Source organism: Mustelus asterias, chromosome 2, assembly GCF_964213995.1.
Source record: "Mustelus asterias chromosome 2, sMusAst1.hap1.1, whole genome shotgun sequence".
NCBI classification, from domain to species: Eukaryota; Metazoa; Chordata; class Chondrichthyes; order Carcharhiniformes; family Triakidae; genus Mustelus; species Mustelus asterias.
Window position 1 is genome coordinate 102,721,325 of NC_135802.1, and position 21,008 is coordinate 102,742,332.

General features: G+C 41.5%; 1 protein-coding gene across 1 annotated transcript in view; it reads left to right on the top strand.

The window, feature by feature from the left end:
* The window catches only part of cmc1 (C-x(9)-C motif containing 1), a 73,156-nt gene that overhangs the window by 41,768 nt on the left and 10,380 nt on the right, over positions 1-21,008 (top strand). Inside the window, exon 3 of the mRNA XM_078239530.1 lies at positions 16,518-16,608. Within this exon, the coding sequence (XP_078095656.1) occupies positions 16,518-16,608 (91 nt within the window). The remainder of the gene's footprint in view (positions 1-16,517; positions 16,609-21,008) is intronic.

Consider the following 21,008-nt stretch of genomic DNA (forward strand, 5'->3'; position numbering starts at 1 on the left):
GTGTTAGTACCATTCAGGTCAGCACAATTTTTTGATTATGTTTCAGTAAGGGCCAAGTTACTTTTAAATTAACAGATAAACTTTTCTTTCAGAAATATTCTGGAGCTTAATTGCAATTTATTGTTAATTTGAATCTTTTCACTAAAACATCTAGCATTTGGAAACTTGTGAATACAACAAACTTTTATTTTAAAACTTTTGATTTTCAATCTTTAGCTACAGTATAGTGGTTAACAGGTGATCTCCAAATAAATGGTATGCATTGTAAATTAATAACTCCCTATTTGTTTAGCTGTAAATACATTTCCACTGTTATTGACTTGTTTCCTGCTTCATTATCAAGTGACTCCCAAGGTTTTAATATTGTGATAGGAATATTGTGTTGACAATTTTTGTGATCTGTTTAAATGCTATTTGATAGCATTGACCGTAGCAGTACAAACTTTCTCAGATAAGATGTTGAAATATGTAACTTGATGGAAGTCCATGCTATGAACTACATTTATTCATTTATCATTGCAAATCATATTTTGGTGAATGGAGCATCAATGTGCTTTATTTAGAGAGCATCAAATTAAAACATTTTACATCAAACCAGTACCTAAATTATTTGCAGAATTTGATATTTTGAATGAAGTCTTATTTGGTACACTTCCCCCCCTCCATTGAAATTCAGATTTCTAATTGTGAGCAGTTTTGACTTTGTTTAGCGAGAAATTGTACAAAATATTATAAATAAAAATAAACCTCTTCTGCCATGTGATATTTCACTGAGATGCCCCAACCTCTTGACTACTGATTACCATTTGTTAATGAGCTTGTTTTACAATGATTGTTCCTAAGCCACCATCTGATGGATTAAGCAACCCATAATAGAGAAGAAGTGAAATGAGTAATTAAAGCAGCAGGGTGTTTATATGCTGCAGCATGCATCCTTTTTTTTAAGGAGACATTGATTATTATTTTCCTTTTATAGCTTGGAGCCATTTTATCATGTTTTAATGATCTGAAGCTCATTGGGTGACCAGCTTCTATACAGTTTTGGTTGTGTACCAACAGGCAGTGCCTTCTGGAGCTGAAGAGTGAATGCATTGTGTCTTGAGCCTTGTTTGGTGATGCAAGCACGGCTCCTACAATCAAAACTGGGGAGGAGGTCCAGTTCCACTTAACAAGCAAAAGGGACCTCCTGTTGCGTGGAGGTTTCACTATAAAGAGCTTTCAAAAGACAGGATCATTACTGCAGGTTTCACAGCATTCTGGTGTCACTGATGGGAATAAGAATTAAGTTGTTAGTTCAAGAACAGACTGCATTTTGAGATTTACCTACCCCATGTTTGAAGTAACATAATTTAGTTTAAAACTGGTACATCATTTTAAGGACTTGTGCAGCACAATATATCAAACATGCCATTATATTTCCAAGAGTCTGCACTTTTGGCATAACTATTTCCTTTCTGACAAACCACCCCATTATGGTGGATGGCTTAATCAGCAGGGAGTGTAGAAGAACAATGTGGATACTGCCAGGCTGATATACAAAGCTATTTAGTACTCGCTCCCTGACAGTGTGCAACAGATATAGTTAGTTATAGTCAGTCAGATATAGTCACTTTAGCTCAGTTGGCTGGACAGCTGGTTATTGATGAAGAGGAATGCCGACAGCACGGATTCAATTCTCATACCAACTCAGGTTATTCATGAAAGCCCGCCTTCTCAACCTTGTCCTTTGCCTGAGGTGTGGTGATCCTCAGGTTAAATCACCACCAGTCAGCTCTCCCCAGTTAATGGGACAGTGGCAACTTTACCTTTTTATAGTTATTTACTAATACAGTGTCCTATCCCTAAATGCGAAAATAGTGGTGATGGAGATCAGTCTTTTGTTAACTTACAAACAGATTCTTAGAGTAGACAAAATATCAATCCACAGTAAAATCATAGCATTGGTGTAAATTGGCTAAGCAAGGCTGCCAATAAATTGCTGGCAGCAACCATGTTCTATTGCAGTCTCTGCCTTGGCAACGCAGTAGTTTATGGTGGAGGGGAAATGTAAAGTGTGTCTGGTTTCTTGGGCATTTAGAAACCACTCAAAAGGCAGCTTTATGCAGTTTCTCTTTTTAAATACACCGCATATTTGGCTCCATTTGCTGATTATAGATAAGATTTCAAATGGAAGAAAGAAAGCTTTGCTTTAGCGAGGAGCTTTGATAGCCTCAGAATGTCCCAGTGCTTTACAACAAATTAAATACTTTTGGAGTGTACTCACTATAATGTAGCAGTATAATGCAGTTGTTAACCCCAATTCTTTTACTCCCAATGAATTCATTTCACTAAAGTAAGTATCTTGTGTTGGAAAATTTCAGCAACAATATGAAATATTTTTAAGCTTGGGACTGCTGTAAGTGAGATTTTTGAGGCCGGCATATTTCTTTAATTGCACTAAAGTATGCCCTTTATTTTTAAAGTGCAAATTATGTGTGCTTGAGCTCTATATGTTAGTAGATTGCAACTATGATCAGCATTTCTTTTTTCCCATGTTCTTGTGGTTAGCGAATAGAACAACTTAATCTAAGAGTTTATTTCCAGATATGTGAGGCTACGGAGTCACAAAAACTGTAGTGCCCATTCAGCAAGCCGTTTCTGTTTCTGTGTGAATGTTACCCAAACTGCCCAATCCTTCTCCTCTTGTTGATTTTCCCACCTAATGTGCTCTTCTAACTTTCCTCCTATCTCACTAAACCTATCCCCGCTGCTGCCTTGGGTTTTGATTGTTGCTCAATAGACAATCTTGTTTCTGCAGTTTCCTCGAATGTCCATCCACTTGTGAGCAATGCCTTTATGACTGTGGGTGATCATATTAACATCCAGTCACTGAATGAAATTTGGCTTATGGGTGGTGATGTCTTTGTTTTAGTGAAGCCTCCCTGCACTTCCTCATTGAAAATGCTGTGGTGGAGGTTGTGGCCTTTAGCATGAAAGCACAACTTAGTCTGTCAGCAGTTTCTCTACTATTGTTTTTTCCTTCAAATACTTTCCTTTGTTCCAAGTCTCTTGCGTCTCCTTTAAAATCCTTGTTCTCTTACACCCCACCAAACTCCAACACCAGTTTCTAACACCGATGTTGTCACTCCTCGCTTCCTCCTACCTCCCCTTCTGACCAATACCTCAACTTCCTTGTTTTCAATATCCATCTCAATTCACCTACCTGTTCAAATTTACTGTCCTCTCTTAACCACTTCCTCCATTAATTGGTCCTTCAGAAAGCCAGCAGAGATACAACAGGCCAAACGACCTGTGCTGCAATCATTCTATGATTCGGTGATATTAACTCCCCTACCCATATGCAGTCACCCATTGATCTTGACATTTCATGCATCCTCTCAACTCCCATCAACTTGATCACAAGTAAGACCATCTCTGATCACTTTTGTATTTCTCTCCACTCACACCCCTTCCCCTTCCAATTTCATTTCAATGCACTTTCCCCAAGTTATTTGCAGGCTACCAAATGTCTAGCATTTGGTCCTTAATTTTCCATAAACATTTATCTCAATCCATGTTTGATGCCTTTGTACCCAGCAAAATTCTTTCTGTCTTTCACTTTGGTTGTAGCTCTAATGCGGCCTTGCCTTTTCATACCAATCTGTACAAGAGGCACAGATTAAACACATCTGCCACAAAACTGGCTTAGCCATCCATCACTCTATCTGACGAACATTGTAGGACTCTGCTAAAATCATTCAGTACTCCAGTACCATCCTAAATACAAAGATAGCCACTGGTTTATTTTCTCAGTTGCAAACTATCTCTTTAAATTCATTTACCCTGCCCTCTCTCCCATACCTTCATCAACAAGCACAAGCTCAAGGACTTCTTTGTTGCAACTTTGTTGCTAAAATTGAGACCAACTGTCTGTCTAATTCAAATCAAGAAGGCAAATGGGATGTTGGCCTATATTGCGAAGGGGATAGAATATAAAAGCAGGGATGTCTTGATGCACCTGTACAGGGCATTGGTGAGGCCGCAGCTGGAATACTGTGTGCAGTATTGGTCCCCTTATATGAGGAAGGATATATTGGCATTGGAGGGAGTGCAGAGAAGGTTCACCAGGTTGATACCGGAGATGAGGGGTTTGGATTATGAGGAGAGGCTGAGGAGATTGGGTTTGTACTCGTTGGAGTTTAGAAGGATGAGGGGGGATCTTATGGAGACTTATAAGATAATGCAGGGGCTGGATAGGGTGGAGGCGGAGAGATTCTTTCCACTTAGTAAGGAAGTTAAAACTAGAGGACACAGCCTCAAAATAAAGGGGGGTCGGTTTAAGACAGAGTTGAGGAGGAACTTCTTCTCCCAGAGGGTGGTGAATCTCTGGAATTCTCTGCCCACTGAGGTGGTGGAGGCTACCTCGCTGAATATGTTTAAAGCGCGGATGGATGGATTCCTGATCGGTAAGGGAATTAAGGGTTATGGGGATCAGGCGGGTAAGTGGTACTGATCCACGTCAGATCAGCCATGATCTTATTGAATGGCGGGGCAGGCTCGAAGGGCTAGATGGCCTACTCCTGCTCCTATTTCTTATGTTCTTATGTTCTTAATTCCTCTTCATGCCCCTTCCTCTTAACCACCAAGCCAAACATCCTGCCTCAGCTTCTTTCTCCAGTTTCACTCATATCCTTCCTTGTGCTACTTCCAACTTGACTAAAACTTTGTCACATGTGTCTTGTCTTTCATTTTACTCCCCTGCTTACTGATCAATATCCTGTCACTTTACTTTAAAAGCTAGATTCTTATTTTTATAGAATCGTAGAATCCCTACAGTTCAGAAGGAGGCCATTTGACCCATCGAGCCTGCACCAATCACAATTCCACCCAGACCCTATCCCCGTAACCCCATAGATCGACCCTGCTAGTCTCCCTGACACTAAGGGGCAATTTTCCATGGTCAATCAACCTAATCCGCACATCTTTGGACCGTGGGAGAAAACCGGAACACCCGGAGGAAACCCACGCAGACATGGGGAGAACATGCAAAATCCACACAGACAGTGACCCGAGGCTGGAATTGAACCTGGGTCCCTGGTGCTGTGAGGCAGCAGTGCTAACCACTACGCCACCTTATAAATCCATTTATAGCCTTATTTTTCACTGGCCATGTGTACTGCCCTCAAATACTGTTCTTCTGACTCCTGCAGATGTTTCATTCCTCCCACTTTGTCCCATCATTGGTGGCAGACTCTTCTGAGGTCTGGATGCAATTGTTTGTAATTCACTCCCGTTTATTTAAAACCTTCGTCAAAACCCACCTCCTTAGTCAAGTTTATGGTCAATCGCTAGATATTTACTATTCTTGGTTTAGTGTTCTTTTTCCTTTTGCTTCTTTGTGAAATAACAGTTTTGATATTAAAACTGTAATTCTAGAGAAATCTTTTTAATGCCTGCCTTCTGTTTTGTTGCTTTAGTTCCAAGTTTGTCTTGACCTTTCATCCTGGTTGGTTTGTGCTGCCACTCTTCTATGTTAAACTGAATTGCCTAATGGATGTTAATGCATGTTGTGCATCAAATGCACAAATTCTGGCATGCATCAAGATTTTTTTGATTCTGTCTGTAATCATAACTTTTTAAAATTTACAATCATGGGAGCAGAAGCTGCAGCTCCAGTGTGCAGGAAGGAAGCAAGTGAACGGTGGTCTTTTTTGCACTGCAGTAACTTACCTGAAAGACGTGCTGGTTAGGTGCATTGACCTGAACAGGCGCCGGAGTGTGGTGGCTAGGGGAATTTCACAATAACTGCATTGCAGTGTTAATGTAAGCCTTGCTTGTGACTAATAAATAAACCTTTTACTTTGCTTTTATTTTGCTAAACCTAATGTTTAGGTTTGCAAATGCTTAGTACCCAAGTTATGACTCTGAGTAAGAACATAATCTTAAGAATTGTTCTGTTTCCAGGAAGTTCTATTGCTGTTAAGAGTCCATTGTCTGTTGCCACTGTCTTGAAATGAATATTTTTCGTCAGTATTCACACAGGAAAAAGACAATGTTGTCGAGGAGAATACTGAGATACAGGCTATTAGACTAGACGGGATTGAGGTTCATAAGGAGGAGGTGTTAAGTCCCCTGAGCCGGATGGGATTTATCCTAGGATTCTCTGGGAGGCTAGGGAGGAGATTGCAGAGCCTTTGGCTTTGATCTTTATGTCGTCATTGTCTACAGGAATAGTGCCAGAAGACTGGAGGATAGCAAATGTTGTCCCCTTGTTCAAGAAGGGGAGTAGAGACAACCCTGGTAATTATAGACCAGTGAGCCTTACTTCTGTTGTGGGCAAAGTTTTGGAAAGGATTATAAGAGATAGGATTTATAATCATCTAGAAAGGAATAATTTGATTAGGGGTAGTCAACGCGGTTTTGTGAAGGGTAGGTCATGCCTCACAAACCTTATTGAGTTATTTGAGAAGGTGACCAAAGAGGTGGATAAGGGTAAAGCAGTTGATGTGGTGTATGTGGATTTCAGTAAAGCGTTTGATAAGGTTACCCACGGTAAGCTATTGCAGAAGATACGGAGGCATGGGATTGAGGGGGATTTAGTGGTTTGGATCAGAAATTGGCTAGCTGTAAGAAAACAGAGGGCGGTTGTTGATGGGAAATGTTCATCCTAGAGTTCAGATACTAGTGGTGTACCGCAATGATCTGTTTTGGGGCCACTGCTGTTTGTCATTTTTATAAATGACCTGAATGAGGGCGTAGAAGGATGCGTTAGTAAATTTGCGGATGACACTAAAGTCGGTGGAGTTGTGGACAGTGCGGAAGGATGTTGCAGGTTACAGAGGGACATAGAAAAGCTGCAGAGCTGGGCTGAGAGGTGGCAAATGGAGTTTAATGCGGAAAAGTGAGGTGATTCACTTTGGAAGGAGTAATAGGAATACAGAGTACTGGGCTAATGGTAAGATACATGGTAGTGTGGATGAGCAGAGAAATCTCGGTGTCCGTGTGCATAGATCCCTGAAAGTTGGCACCCAGTTTGATGGGGTTGTTAAGAAGGTGTACGGTGTGTTAGCTTTTATTGGTAGAGGGATTGAGTTTCGGAGCCATGAGGTCATGTTGCAGCTGTACAAGACTCTGGTGCGGCCGCACTTGGAGTATTGCGTACAGTTCTGGTTGCCACATTATAGGAAAGATGTGGAAGCATTGGAAATGGTGCAGAGGAGATTTACCAGGATGTTGCCTGGTATGGTGGGAAGGTCTTATGAGGAAAGGCTGAGGGACTTGAGGCTGTTTTCGTTAGAGAGAAGAAGGTTAAGAGGTGACTTAATAGAGGCATATAAGATGATCAGAGGATTAGATAGGGTGGACATTGAGAGCCTTTTCCCTCGGATGGTGATGGCTAGCACGAGGGGACATAGCTTTAAATTGAGGGGTGATAGATAATAGGACAGATGTCAAAGGTAGGTTCTTTACTCAGAGAGTAGTAAGGGCATGGAATGCCCTGCCTGCAACAGTAGTGGACTCGCCAACATTAAGGGCATTTAAATGGTCATTGGATAAACATATGGATGATATTGGAATAGTGTAGGTTAGATGGGCTTTAGATTGGTTTCACAGGTCGGCGCAACATTGAGGGCCTAAGGGCCTGTACTGCACTGTAATGTTCTATGTTCTATGAAATTGTTTTAAGTATTTCTTCTATTTAGGCTGAAGAGCTTAAATGGGCAAGAATTGTTTTTTTTCAAATCAATGAAACACTACAATTGAATCATTATACCTAAACTTTTTGTCAGCAGTTCAAACTGAAACAATTGCCAGCAAACTTCCGTCTCAGGCAACAACTCCATCAACCTTCTTGCCTACACATTCAGGCTTATCCCAATGGCTTGGAGTGTTTAATGCTGAGCCAAGCTTTCTACCTCTGCAGTTCACCATCAAGGTTGCCAGTTGCCACATCTGGAATATTATTCACTTAATGCCCTTCCTAACCTTTTCTGCTGCTGAAACCATTACTCTGCCCTAATTAACCTTGAGAATCCAAAATGTACTCTTGTTGATCTCTATCCGTCACATGCATAAAATTCTTGTGCTCTCATTGTTGCCTAAAGTCCAGCACACACATCCTTGTCTATTTCTTCTATTCAATCCTGTACCCCAGTGAATCAATTTCCAGTAAGAAGGCTCACAACACCAGGTTAAAGTCCAACAGGTTTATTTGGAAGCTTTCGGAGCGCTGCTCCTTCATCAGGTGAGTCCTGATGAAGGAGCAGCACTCCGAAAGCTCGTGCTACCAAATAAACCTGTTGGACTTTAACCTGGTGTTGCAAGACTTCCTACTGTGCCCATCCCAGTCCAACGCCGGCATCTCCACATCAATTTCCAGGTTATTGTTTTCAAATCTCTCCACTCTGTCTCATTTGAAAAATCTTTTTCAGCCACACAATACTTCTCCCACTCTTTCTTTAAAAACATTTTTTTTTAAAACTGTCCTTTGATTGTGCTCATTACCTTCTCCTAAATTCCTTTACATAATGGTTGGTGTTCACCTCTTTCCCCCTTGTGAAAGCACATCTGTGAATTTACATGAATCTGTGAATTTACATGAATCTGTGAATTTACATGAATCTGTGAATTTACATGAACCTGTGAATTTACATGATCAATACTAAGTAATTCGTGTGTACTGCTCCACTACATCTTCCTCTTTTCACTCCTACAGCACTACAATTTAGGATCAAAGGAAATGCAGTTCCTGTAATAGTGAGGGACCTGAACTAGCAGTTCTGCTACATTCCCAAGGTTTCAACATGATCTAATGGATACAAAACTTTAGTTTGCATTTTTGGTTCGCGTTCATACTCTGCCAGATTATTTTAGTAAACCGGCAAATAGGACGTTTCCTGGAGTATCCAGTTCCACCTTAATGCAAGAAATAGAATATAAAGTTTTACCTTTATGAAGGAAATTTTCTTTCCCCTTCTTTCTCTCCCCCCCCCCCCCCCCCCCCCCATTGTAAATAATTTACTTGCTGACAGTTTTAAACTGCCTTAAACAGGCAGGAAATTAATTCTCATCAAGTTGTTACCTTGCATGTGAACTAAATTTCACATTTCATACATTTGAAGTAAGTTGTGTTCTTTTCTGGCCCATGTATGTTAAGTATTGTGTTTTAAATTAGGGATTATTAGATTTTTATTATTAAATTTGAAAACTTCTAAAAATCAAATGGCTCAATTGATGTGCTTGCAGCTTTCAGTTTTAGTGAGTAATTCATCTGGTTCAAATGAGGCCTAAAGTTTAAAAAATGGGACATTTATTCCAAGAGCTATGATATAGTTTCACTATTTTATGTAATTAACAGGCCTGTAAATAACAGTAAATGACACTAGGGGGCAATAAAATTGAAGAATATTCCTCATCTCTATTTTAGTGTGAGAACTTTATCCTTTGGGGTATTTACTGAATTCAGTTCCTTTTTGTGTGTAATTTTGGTAGAAAACTACAGTGAGAGGGCATGGGATCCAAGGGGCTGTTGCCTTGTGGATCCAGAACTGGCTTGCCTGCAGAAGGCAGAGAGTGGCTGTGGAGGGGTCTTTCTCTGCATGGAGGTCAGTGACCAGTGGAGTGCCCCAGGGATCTGTTCTGGGACCCTTGCTGTTTGTCATTTTCATAAATGACCTGGATGAGGAAGTGGAGGGATGGGTTGGTAAGTTTGCTGACGACACCAAGGTAGGTGGTGTTGTGGATAGTTTGGAGGGATGTCAGAAGTTGCAGCGAGACATAGATAGAATGCAAGACTGGGCGGAGAAGTGGCAGATGGACTTCAACCCGGATAAGTGTGTAGTGATCCATTTTGGCAGATCCAATGGGATGGAGCAGCAGTATAAAATGAAGGGTACCATTCTTAGCAGTGTAGAGGATCAGAAGGACCTTGGGGTCCGGGTCCATAGGACTCTTAAATCGGCCTCGCAGGTGGAGGATGCGGTCAAGAAGGCGTATGGCGTACTAGCCTTCATTAATCGAGGGATTGAGTTTAGGAGTCGGGAGATAATGCTGCAGCTTTATAGGACCCTGGTTAGACCCCACTTGGAGTACTGCGCGCAGTTCTGGTCACCTCATTACAGGAAAGATGTTGAAGCCATTGAAAGGGTGCAGAGGAGATTTACAAGGATGTTGCCTGGATTGGGGGGCATGCCTTATGAGGATAGGTTGAGGGAGCTTGGTCTCTTCTCCCTGGAGAGACGAAGGATGAGAGGTGACCTGATAGAGGTTTACAAGATGTTGAGGGGTCTGGATAGGGTGGACTCTCAGAGGCTATTTCCAAGGGCTGAAATGGTTGCTACGAGAGGACACAGGTTTAAGGTGCTGGGGGGTAGGTACAGGGGGGATGTCAGGGGTAAGTTTTTCACTCAGAGGGTGGTGGGTGAGTGGAATCGGCTGACGTCGGTGGTGGTGGAGGCAAACTCGTTGGGGTCTTTTAAGAGACTTCTGGATGAGTACATGGGATTTAATGGGATTGAGGGCTATAGATAGGCCTAGAGGTGGGGATGTGATCGGCGCAACTTGTGGGCCGAAGGGCCTGTTTGTGCTGTGACTTTCTATGTTCTATGTTCTATGTTCTATTATCAAACTTGTATTGGCTGCCAATATTTGCTTTCCTCCATCCCATTGAAAATGAGAAAGAAAAAAGCAAATCTTGCTGAGATATGATTTCCTTAGGTGGGTGACCCTTTGGTATCTCCAAGTTGCCATTCGTCTTGTACGTATCTTGGCGGAATGTGGATTTTAATTATAGTTGGGCACTCTTTTCTCCTGGTGGGATGAATTCTATGGACTATTTGAGAGGAAAGTCTTGATCGCTCAAATTACTCCTTTGCCCCATGATTTCTTGTGTGGTACGGTCACCGAAGGGAGGTGCTGAGCACAAGAAACTCGAGAGAATTGGTAAGCAATTTGGCCTGCTCTGTTTGTTACTCCTCCATCTATTTTAGTGCCAGAAACCGGGAGTAGGTTGAGTATCTTGCGCGGGTAACTTTGAATGGGAGTAGGAGAAGCATAAGGAAGGAAGCAAGAAGAATAATTTAGTAAATGACATGGAAACTACAGGATTTGTTCAAGTTCTTTATCAATCAGGATTGGCAGCAATTAATTTGCTAGAGTTTAAATTGGATTAGCATGCAGTGTGTAATCTTGGTAATTGGTTTACAGTCTTGCTGCATCTTCCCAGCAAACAAATTATCAGATTACTGAAAAAAATCTAATTAAAACCTTCTTGTTAAACAAGTGACAAAACATTGATAATAGCTAATTTAAGGCTTAAAATCTACTGTTGGCGTATGCAAAGTAGAGTATTAAATAGGTCATTAAAAATGTTCAATATTGTCGTCTTAAGTATGAAAATTGAATCAGACTGGTAAATCAATGGTAGTGAACATACTTAGAAACATACTTGTTCAAATATTGCACTGGAACAATATGCTAAAGCAATGATAATAAAGGTACATTTATATAATTACTCTTGTTAATTCAAAGTTGTTTTTGCTTGAATATCATTTGAATTATTCAGTAGTTCAAGTCAGGCAATGTTGATAAAACAGTGCAGGAGGGTTTTTTTTTAAACAATCCCAATTTCAGTTAACAGATAATTCAAATTATGTAAATTCTGTGCTGATGAGCTGTGACTCATGACTTTATAACTGACCACGTAAATTGACTTAATACATTTTCCAGCAAAATAATTAATAATACCTCAAATATAAAGCTTAATGCAGGTTTTGCGTTTGATTGAATTAACATTAAAATGAATTTATGTATTTTCATTTATTAAAACATACAAAGACGTAGCGGAATCTTTGAGCAGGGAAGTTGGTGAGAGTTGTAGGGGGTGCTGCCATGGGGAAGGCCATTGCTGCCGGGGGTCCCTCCATGAGCCACAGCATGCCCGATTAGAAGGGTCTCCTCCCCGCGAGCTCACAGGAAAGCTGTCAACAATTACCAGGAGGGCTTTCCTGGTGGAGTCCCCCATTCCCCCCCCCCCCCCACAATTGCTGGTAAATAACCAGTGGTGGTGAGAAGATATTCTGTGGTCACTTAAGTGGCACTATTGATCTCTGGGTAGGAGTGCCCAGTTGCTGGTAGAATGCCATTGCAACAGGAAGACAAAGAGCACTTCGCTTCCATAGTTCCTCCCAATTTTCCAGTCCCCTTATCCCCCTCCTGCAGGCCCCAGAAAACTTGGTCCAAAATTTGCTGTGTACACTGTAAGAGATACAGAAAATAATTATTCTATTTGAATGCATTAATAAACTCCGTATTGCTGAAAACAAAATGGCATTTTACAAGAATATGATGGTTGACTAGTGGACTCTGATCGGTAGAGGCATTACCATGGACATTGCACCAATTGATCATGGCCCCACGGAAGGGACATTCCTTTTGATATCCACCAGTCTTTAGGATGTAGCTCCTACATACGTAGTGTCACGTGTTGTCAAAGGGGCCCCCCCCACCCCCACCCAAAGACAGGGTTCCTCGGAGGCGGAGCAGACAAGCTATGCAAAACGTTGTAGATATCGTTGAGATCAGAAGATCCAGCCGGTGGCCAATAACAAGCTGCTTCTGGTGCCGCAAAACGTGCCATGGATGGGCCAGAAAGTCCCACCCAAAGACATTGGAGAGGGAAGGGTGGTCAGGAATGGTTTGTAGCTTATAGGGACAGTAGGCTCAACCATTTAGGTTAGGTGCCGGGTGGTGATGACAGATTTTAAGGTGAGAGTGTCTGAGGAGGGAGAGAGAATCATTAACAATATCAGTTAACTTGGAAGCTAAGAAGGGAAGTTGGGCTGTGCAGGAGTTAGGTCCCATGGGCAAAATGAGCTCGGGAGGGGTGGGGTGGGCATCTAGGAGATGGAGAAACAAGAGAAAGGTGCAGGGAGAACCTTAGAAGATGTTTGGCCAGTGAGCTTGGAGAAGCGCTGGGGAGAGGGGGTGTGGAAATGGCAATTTATTGGTTGATAATCTTAGTAACAAAGAAGTCCACAAGCTCCTCACACTTATTGGAAGTAAGCTTTGAGGAGATGTTAGAGATGTTTCAAATATGGGTTACAGTTGGGACAAAAGGCTGGGGTTATCTTTGTATTCCTGGATGAAAATGGAATAGTTTTGGCTGACGAACAAGATCGGTAGCACTTTTTGTGGCCCAGAGAGTGAAAGGCTAAATCGGTTGTCCGTCATTCCTATTCAAATCTCCAACCCTTAAACTTATGGGAGTGGAGAAGAAAACTAAACCTAGGGGAATGGTGAGAAAGAGTAATAGTTTAAACAGGAAGTAGGACATCAAAGGTGGAGGTGAGTATGTTATTGAGCAGATCAGTAACTGTAGAAATGTTGCAATGGATGAAGAACCAAAACCTGGAAAGTTGGGATTTTGAAAATGAAATTGTAAGCGAATTGTTGTTAATCACCCATCAAACACATCGGCCTGTGGGCAGAAGATATTGAGCGGGATTCTCCAGTCTCGTCTGTGGTGGGACCCATCATGAGTGAGAACGGAAAATTTGACGTCCCAGCCAAAACTCCATTCAGTCTCAGCAGCACCAAAAAATCCCAGCCACAAATCAGGATGGAAGATTTCAGCTATCAAGCGAGCTCGGAATGCCTTTCCCCCAGTTTTATCACATGATAGATTCAGCAACTTCAACAACCTTTTGCATTCGTAATAAGAATGTTGACATATTTGGAAACTCAGTTAATGGGACTATTACCATTTTGGAGTAGGTAATCCGGGTAATATTTCAGTATACGACTCTTGTTATATTTGAATTCCTTAATTTGGAGCTCAATGGACTCCACTTTAATAGGTTTTGCAGTCTGAGTTAAACAGTAACAGTTGGGTAGGCAACGTTATTTTGAATCTAGTGCTTTCTATTTTAAGTCTAGTGTTTTCTGTAAGCACTTGGATATTTTTGTTTTAAGTGCACCTTTTGTGCCCCCAAAAATTTCAATTAAATCATGTCAGAATTCTTAAATTTCCTCCTCCTTTCAAGACTAGGAGACTAGCCACAGCAGTAAGATTATTTTAATCCCTTTAAGAAATCCCATTGCAAAAAGCCAGTTGTAGAATTGGTGCAGTATCTTGTTTCACTGGGAGTGAAAATTACTTCATTTATTCGATGGAGGAATTTGCCAACAAATTGTCAGAATTGGACATAACTCAATGCACTTACAGAATAACTCCCCTTACAGATGCTGCCAGACCTGCTGAAATTTTCCAGCATTTTCTCCTTTGGTTTAGATTCCAGCATCCGCAGTAATTTGCTTTTATAAATTGTCAGATCTATCTTGAATAGCTACTGCAGTTGTTTGCAATACAAGTTCCAGAATTTGAAAATAGTTACAGGGGGTAGGCAGGAATGTGAGGCTGAAGGTACAATCAGACCGGCCATGACCTTATTGAATGGCAAAGCAGGCTCAAGAGATCAAAGCCTTACTCCTGTTCCTATTTCGTTTGTTTGTATGTAAAATGTTAGGCAGTTCACAAATGTATTTAGATAGCTTGATTGATAAAGGTAGAAGATAAAATAGGGATTCTTGAAATAGAGATGATGTTGACTGTATTCCAGGGAGGTAGAGCCCATTTGAGAAGATCGCATCATTTTTTACTACTTTGGTGCCTGCAAGATGACTTAGTCAATGAGAGAATTGAAAACTCCAAAGTTATGTGATACACAGAACACTGCTACAGAATTTCGTTCCTAACAGTAATTTGGTTTAATAATTGCTTTGACGCTGTAGTTCCAAAGTGAAAATGTTTATTTTACGGACAACAGCCTGGGTTGTTACTAGGATTTGATTAGTATAATGCTGAGTGAATGTTACCATGTTGATGACTGTCACTACTCAGAATTTAAAATATTGTACTTCTTTATCTTTTTCATTTTGTTTTTTTTCTTGTATTGCTTCTCATTGTCTATTTTTTTCTCTTTTTACCATTTTCTTAATTTTCTTCCTTATTTGACCATATGACAATACAGGTTATACAGTAATTTCAGTGATGCTAGGCATTGTGTAGGTTCTAGTTTCATTACATTGAAACAGATATGACTCAGTAGTCAGCACTAACAAATGACAGATAATATACTACCAAAGTGAATTAAGTTATGTCCAATTATGACAATTTTCAGCTCTGATGACCACTATGACAGCTATCTAATGCTTTGGTGAAGTTCTTTGAAACCACATCTCCAGGTAATGTATTGTTTATTGGTGCTGAATGAAGAATGTTGTTGTCTGGAAATTAGACACTTTGACCAGTTTGCACTAAAGCTCATTTACCCAGGTGGCCATAAGACAAACAAAGGACAATTGATCCACGATTATACTTGAATAAATTCATCTTTATTAAAATACTTTGGGTAACAAAATTCTAACGCTCTTTTAACTTAAATAAACAATTCTATCTTAATTTATCCAAGACCTAGATACTATCCAGGAGATTGAACTAGCCAGGCTTACTCCAGGAATGAGTCTTAGTCTTGGATCTTCACTAAGTTTAGAACTCGGTCTTACACATGGTGAAGGCTGGTGTCAAGTCTTTGCTGCTTCCCCGCTGCATCTCTGCTGCCAACACTGAGTCTTCGCTGGAGGTGGCCTCCAGGTGACTTATCTTATCCCCCTCTTCATGTCCTTCTGGAAGGTTCTCTAGATCCCAGCCAATGAAGCTACCGGGCAGCACCCAATGGGATTGCCGATACCATATATGGAAGATGCCGGGGCTCCCGAGCTTCCATCCTCAGGTGCATGGGATGCACTTGGCCCTTTTCCACATAAGGTAATGGCGGGAATTCAAGGTGCCAGAGAGTCTGGCTGAAACTGGGGAATACACAAACTGTCCTTATTTGGTCAGGGCTTAGCACCTCTGGTTCCAGCCTCTTTGGCAAGTCCAGACTTGCCCTTGCTCAACTCTGACCTTTATGTTTCAACTTGGCCTGTCCAAATTCCCATCAGAGGGAATATTCCTGCACACCGTAAAGGGAACACCATTTGAAACTCCAGACCAAGGAAAGGTACGGCTGTTGACTCACTGGGAGCAGATGGATTACGGAGTGCAGTTTACAGCCTCACGCAAATTCCTCACAATCACACCTATTATCTTGTATTAGATTGTCCAATTCTGTATCTGGCCTAGCTGTTTAAGCCTTGAGGCACTTGGCCACAGCATGGTAGCACTATATCTAACCCTATGTTAACTTAGGAAATTGTGTTGTAAAATAGCTAAACCAAACAGTTATTTTTCTTGAATAATTTACTGTTCCAAATCAGTACTTAATTCCTTCTGTGTTAGTTTAGATGGTGAAGCACTATATCATGTCTTAATATGTCCTCCTTTCTATTTTTTGTCAGTCATTTGATCAATCAACCCCTTTTAAGCGATCCAGCCATAATCACAAATATGTCCGTGTAAGATTAACATCTTGATTCATGTCTTCAATAATATTCATAAGAACTAATATATTAATAGTTTAAACTTTGTTTCATTACAGCCTTTACCAAATGCTGCCAAGAAGAAGGCTTTTTAATGGTTGTAAAATGCAGAAAAGAAAATGCTGCACTGAAGGAATGTCTTACTTACCAGTGAGTATTATACTACAGCATGAAGGATTAATGTTAAACAATACATCAAGAGCTCTGTGTCAATGTGAGTTACCATCATAACCAATATATATGTTGCATTTTAAGCACTTGCATTCAAGTCAGTATTGCTGTTTGAACCCATTCTACATTATTCTCTGGGGAGAACAGACAAGAAGTCTCACAACACCAGGGTAAAGTCCAACAGGTTTATTTGGTAGCAAAAGCCACTAGTTTTCGGAGCGTTGCTCCTTCGTCAGGTCAGTGGGAGTTCTGTTCACAAACGGCATATAAAGACACAAACTCAATTTACAAAATAATGGTTGGAATGCGAGTCTTTACAGGTAATCAAGTCTTAAAGGTACAGACAATGAGAGTGGAGAGAGGGTTAAGCACAGGTTAAAGAGATGTGTATTGTCTCCAGCCGGGACAGTTAGTGAGATTTTGCAAGCCCAGGCAAGTCATGGGGGTTACAGATAGTGTGACATGAACCTAAGATCCTGGTTGAGGCCGTCCTCATATGTGCGGAACTTGGCTATCGTGTGTCGTGAAAGCCGCCTTGGAGAACGCTTACCCGAAGATCAGAGGCTGAATGCCCGTGACTGCTGAAGTATTCCCCAACAGCAAGAGAACACTCTTGCCTGGTGATTGTCGATCGGTGTTCATTCATCCTTTGTCGTAGCGTCTGCATGGTCTTCCCAATGTACCATGCCTCGGGACATCCTTTCCTGCAGCGTATCAGGTAGACAACGTTGACCGAGTTGCAAGAGTATGTACCGTGTGCCTGGTGGATGGTGTTCTCGTGTGAGAACACCATCCACCAGGTACACGGTACATACACTTGCAACTCGGCCAACGTTGTCTACCTGATACGCTGCAGGAAAGGCTGTCCCGAGGCATGGTACATTGGGAAGACCATGCAGACGCTACGACAAAGGATGAATGAACACCGATCGACAATCCCCAGGCAAGAGTGTTCTCTTGTTGTTGGGGAACACTTCAGCGGTCAGGGGCATTCGGCCTCTGATCTTCGGGTAAGCGTTCACTAAGGCAGCCCACATGACACACAACAGCGCAGAGTCGCTGAGCCGAGACTGATAGCCAAGTTCCGCACACATGAGGATGGCCTCAACCGGGATCTTGGGTTCATGTCACACTATCTGTAACCCCCATGACTTGCCTGGGCTTGCAAAATCTCACTCACTGTCCCGGCTGGAGACAATACACATCTCTTTAACCTGTGCTTAACCCTCTCTCCACTCTCATTGTCTGTACCTTTAAGACTTGATTACCTGTAAAGACTCGCATTCCAACCATTATTTTGTAAATTGAGTTTGTGTCTTTATATGCCCTGTTTGTAAACAGAACTCCCACTTACCTGATGAAGGAGCCGCGCTCCGAAAGCTAGTGGCTTTTTCTACCAAATAAACCTGTTGGACTTTAACCTGGTGTTGTGAAACTTCTTACTGTGTTTACCCCAGTCCAACGCCGGCATCTCCACAACATGAGAACAGACAAGACAATATAGTGCAGTTTTAGAGTATAATATATAGTGGAGTTGATCTAAATATCAAAATTCTCCAAACATGTTCATCTTGACTACATCTGGTGATAGTAAGTTTTAACCAGCTGTTGTATTTTGACTGAAGGTTGGATGGGAGATAAGCTTCTCAAAAGCATCAAATATGGCACTAACAACCTGATAGCTAAAATTGCACTTCTACCAATGGTGTGGTGGATTAAGCAGAGCTGTCCAATACTTACCAGCTCTCAGTGGGACAGCTCCAATTGAAAGCAGTGTTTGAATTTGACATTTTGCCTTAAAAGTTCAATTTCAGACCTTGAAATAATTCAGTGAAAGATAGGATAGCACACTGATGCATGTCTCATTAGCTTGAGAAACCATTCCTCCAGAAGGATTTTATGTCGAGTTGAAATAAATCCAGATATCCTGTATTCCGAAGTTGATATTAGGTTCAGTCTAACCTGTAGAGTGCAACATGGTCTGGAGTATCACTAACTGGATGTATACCAAATCATCCTAGAGTTGAGAGATGGTTATACTTTTTCAGTGACTGCACCAAATTCCCCATGAGTTATGTCACTGAACGTGTCCCGCTCCAGAACTCACTCTTCTTGTGATGCTATCAGGAAGTTTATTTCTTCAAAAATAAAATTTCTTCAAAACAATGTTGCAGAACATTTGATTTGATTTATTATTGTCACATGTATTAGCATACAGTTAAAATTGTTTCTTGTGTGCTGTACAGACAAAGCAAACCGTTCATAGAGAAGGAAACGAGAGAGTGCAGAATGTAGTGTTACAGTTATAGCTAGGGTGTAGATAAAGATCAATTTAATGTGAGGTAGGTCCATTCAAAAGTCTGATGGCAGCAGGGAAGAAGCTGTTCTTGAGTCGTTGGTACATGACCTCAGACTTTTATATCTTTTTCCCGACGGAAGAGAGAATGCCCGGGGTGTGTGGAGTCCTTAATTATGCTGGCTGCTTTGCCGAGGCAGCGGGAAGTGTAGACAAAGTCAATGGATGGGAGGCTGGTTTGTGTGATGGACTGGACTACATTCACGACCTTTTGTAGTTCCTTGCGGTCTTGGGCAGAGCATGAGCCATACCAAGCTGTGATACACCCAGAAAGAATGCTTTCTATGATGCATCTGTAAAAGTTGGTGACAGTCGTAGCTGATATGCCAAATTTCCTCAGCCTTCTGAGAAAGTAGAGGCATTGGTGGGCTTTCTTGACTATAGTGTCGGCATGGGAGGAACCAGGACAGGTTGTTGGTGACCTGGACACCTAGAAACTTGAAGCTCTCGACCGTTTCTACTTCGTCCCCGTTGATGTAGACAAGGGCATATTCTCCACTGCACTTCCTGAAGTCGATGACAAATCTCCTTTGTTTTGTTGACATTGAGGGAGAGATTATTGTCACCGCTCCAGTTCACCAGATTCTCAATCTCATTCCTGTACTCTGTCTCATCATTGTTTGAGATCCGACCCACTACGGTGGTGTTGTCAGCAAACTTGAAAATTGAGTTGAAGGGGAATTTGGCCAAACAGAACTTTAGTTAGAAATTACATTGTTATCTAGTTAGAACCTTGCAAAATAATTTGATTTCAGGATTGATAGTCCAGGAGTCCTAAGATCTGGATTGTTGCATCTCTTGGTTCTGCTGGATAAGAATACAGAAGCACTTGCAGCTTCCAAAGTAAGAAAGGTTACTCGGCTTCCTACATGTCAGAAGCTAAAGGATATCCCAGACCCAGTAAATTCAGATCTTCCCACTGGGGAGAGATAAGTGGCAAATAACTGTGCCACACCAATTCTAACAAGGGAGAATCTAAATTCCATTGAGACACAATAGCATTGTCATTAATGAATTCCACATTATCCACATATTGACTCAAAATTTATTTGGACCAACCGCACACCACAAGAGCAGGTCAGAAGCTGTTAGTTCTTTGGTGAACAGCTAACCTAATGGCAGGATTTTCAACGGTATTGGGATTTCCTGCCCTATCACCAAAAAGATTATTGTGACAGGCAACCAGTTAATGCTCTGTGGAGCATTGATTGGCTAGGTCCTGCCCAATTTGGGGAGGAAATCCTGCCTCATGAGAGCTACTGGCCAAATTGTTGGCAACCTTCCAGTCCCACATGCATATGTGGCCACTGTTGGGACTGCATCCAGTCTCTGACAAAGAAAAGCCAGGAAACAGATGACAGGTAGTTTGGGGCTAGGAGTGGGGCGCAACGGGAGAGATGAGGGTACAGGTTAGGACAAGAAGGCTGGGTGCATAGACCAGGTGGGTAAGGAGTACCCAGGTGCGAGTTGCGCAGGGGATGGCAGAGCTCTGGGGCTCCCTACCTGCAAACATGCTGCATCAAAGATAGACTTTCAGGTAGGCAATCTGTGAAGCTTTTAGTTGACTCATATTCATGTCCCACAGGTGAAGGGACTGTTCTTTTCGAGGGATACACCCAGTCCTCATGAAGGATGGATTTAAATAATATCAACCTTTCTTCAAATGCCAATTAGAAAATAAATTTTACTCTATATCAAGAATCTGAAATAAGAAATATAATATTCAGGGGGTATTATTCCGTTGTTTCTCTCTCATGCTCAACAAAGACCTGTACAGGGCTACTCAGGCAATTCCCTAAGTGTGAGAAAGAACTTCCGTCTCCCCATGCATCTCATCCAACCTGACTAAGATAGATAAGATCCATTACTGGGATTCCAATGCTGCCAACCTAATCAGGAATCCACTGTAACCGAGCTGTGATATTTCTAAATATTGACTAGCATGAGCATGCTTATCATTGAAATATTAATTTAAAATTTTGACAAATGAAAATTGTAATCCTTCTGTATTTGCTTGGCTGTG